Here is a 1,390-nt window from a genome sequence, read left to right as displayed (position 1 = left end):
TATCATTACAAAGAAATTCATTCTAACAGTTGAACTTCCTAGAACTCATACAAAATGGAGATTGTAAGAAAGATTTAACCCTTTGACACAGATCTTAATTTTGCTCATATTCAAAATAGGGCGTTGATATGTGTAGACATTAATAAAAATTAATTATGAGATAGACTTTTTACAAAACTGTTCTCTTGCCCTTTAATATATATTCATCTCTTTTTTAGCTGTAAGCAACTGCCGGAAATATAAACTTTAACGAAAATACACCCTCTGTCAGCACCATTTCTTGGTTCCTTTACTTTTCACTGTCTTTTTGACGTTTTACTATTTTCTAATAATGCCAGCACATACATAACAATGTTACTGTACCCCAAATCTACATTTTTGGATCACGGTGCTCTCTTGCTTGCCTCGCAATTCCACAACACCTCGTCGATTTTTTATATTAGTTCGTATAAAGGGTAACGGTAGTTTTTTTTCTGACTGTACATATGATAATGTTCTCAGATCAAGGCGAGTTTTTTTTTTTTAGTGAGACGCTAGGTGCTACTGGCGTTATTACCACACTTATCTTGGTATCTCATACCCTATCTGACAATTTTGCAGGGAATATTACTGGACAAAATGCATTGACTTTTTTCATGTACATATAACCATTCAAAGCAGTGCCTCATATTCAATTGTTTGGCCCAGAACTGCCAATGGCTGGACTGCTATAAACCAAACGAATAAAATAAATCCTCTGAAATTTCCCCTGGTGGACTCTGAGCATGGGACCAAACATGTAGAAACTTGTACAATGTAATCTACAAATACCTCAGAAGAGATTGCGTGGTGTAAATGGGCGGTGTTCTGCTCGGTGTGGGATCCACCCACGACAAGGAAGAAGAGAAGCGCCAGCACCGAAGTGACGCCCATGCTGGCTCTTAGGAAGCCAGATTGCTGCAAAGGAAGCGGGAATGAATAAAGTTTTACGTGGACCCAAATTCAATCTGAATGCGCTCATGAATTCAAAAAGGCCTTGCACCTCATGGCACACCGCCAGCTTACCTCGAGGCCCAGCGCCAGTAAGACAGCCACCGAGAGCGAGGCGCCCGCCGCGATCAAGTCTGGGGCGCCCTGCGACCCAGGGAGGCGGCCTACAAAACGCCCACGAACGCCTCCACCTTCCTGCCTGTCATGTAGTCCATCTCCCGGACTGGAAATGGGGTATATATGTACAGATAAATGGAGAGGATAGACAGATAAATAGATAGATACTCTGTATATGTGTATATATTTATACACACTATATACACATATATGTATATATATATATATATATATATGTGATTAGTGTGATATAAATATATAAAACATATCTATATTTAGATCTATTATTTTATATATTTGTGGG

General features: G+C 39.4%; 1 protein-coding gene across 1 annotated transcript; it reads right to left on the bottom strand.

The window, feature by feature from the left end:
* Positions 1-348: 348 nt before the first annotated feature.
* On the bottom strand, positions 349-1,192 carry LOC119569993 (the record flags this gene model as incomplete). Its single annotated transcript, XM_037917920.1, has 2 exons — positions 349-936; positions 1,045-1,192. Coding segments are annotated over 2 exons (433 nt in total), but the record flags the coding sequence as incomplete, so codon positions are not given.
* Between the last annotated feature and the right edge of the window lie 198 nt (positions 1,193-1,390).

The sequence above is a fragment of the Penaeus monodon genome, unplaced genomic scaffold (assembly GCF_015228065.2).
Source record: "Penaeus monodon isolate SGIC_2016 unplaced genomic scaffold, NSTDA_Pmon_1 PmonScaffold_20655, whole genome shotgun sequence".
Lineage (NCBI taxonomy): Eukaryota > Metazoa > Arthropoda > Malacostraca > Decapoda > Penaeidae > Penaeus > Penaeus monodon.
This window is presented reverse-complemented; position numbering and strand designations above follow the sequence as displayed.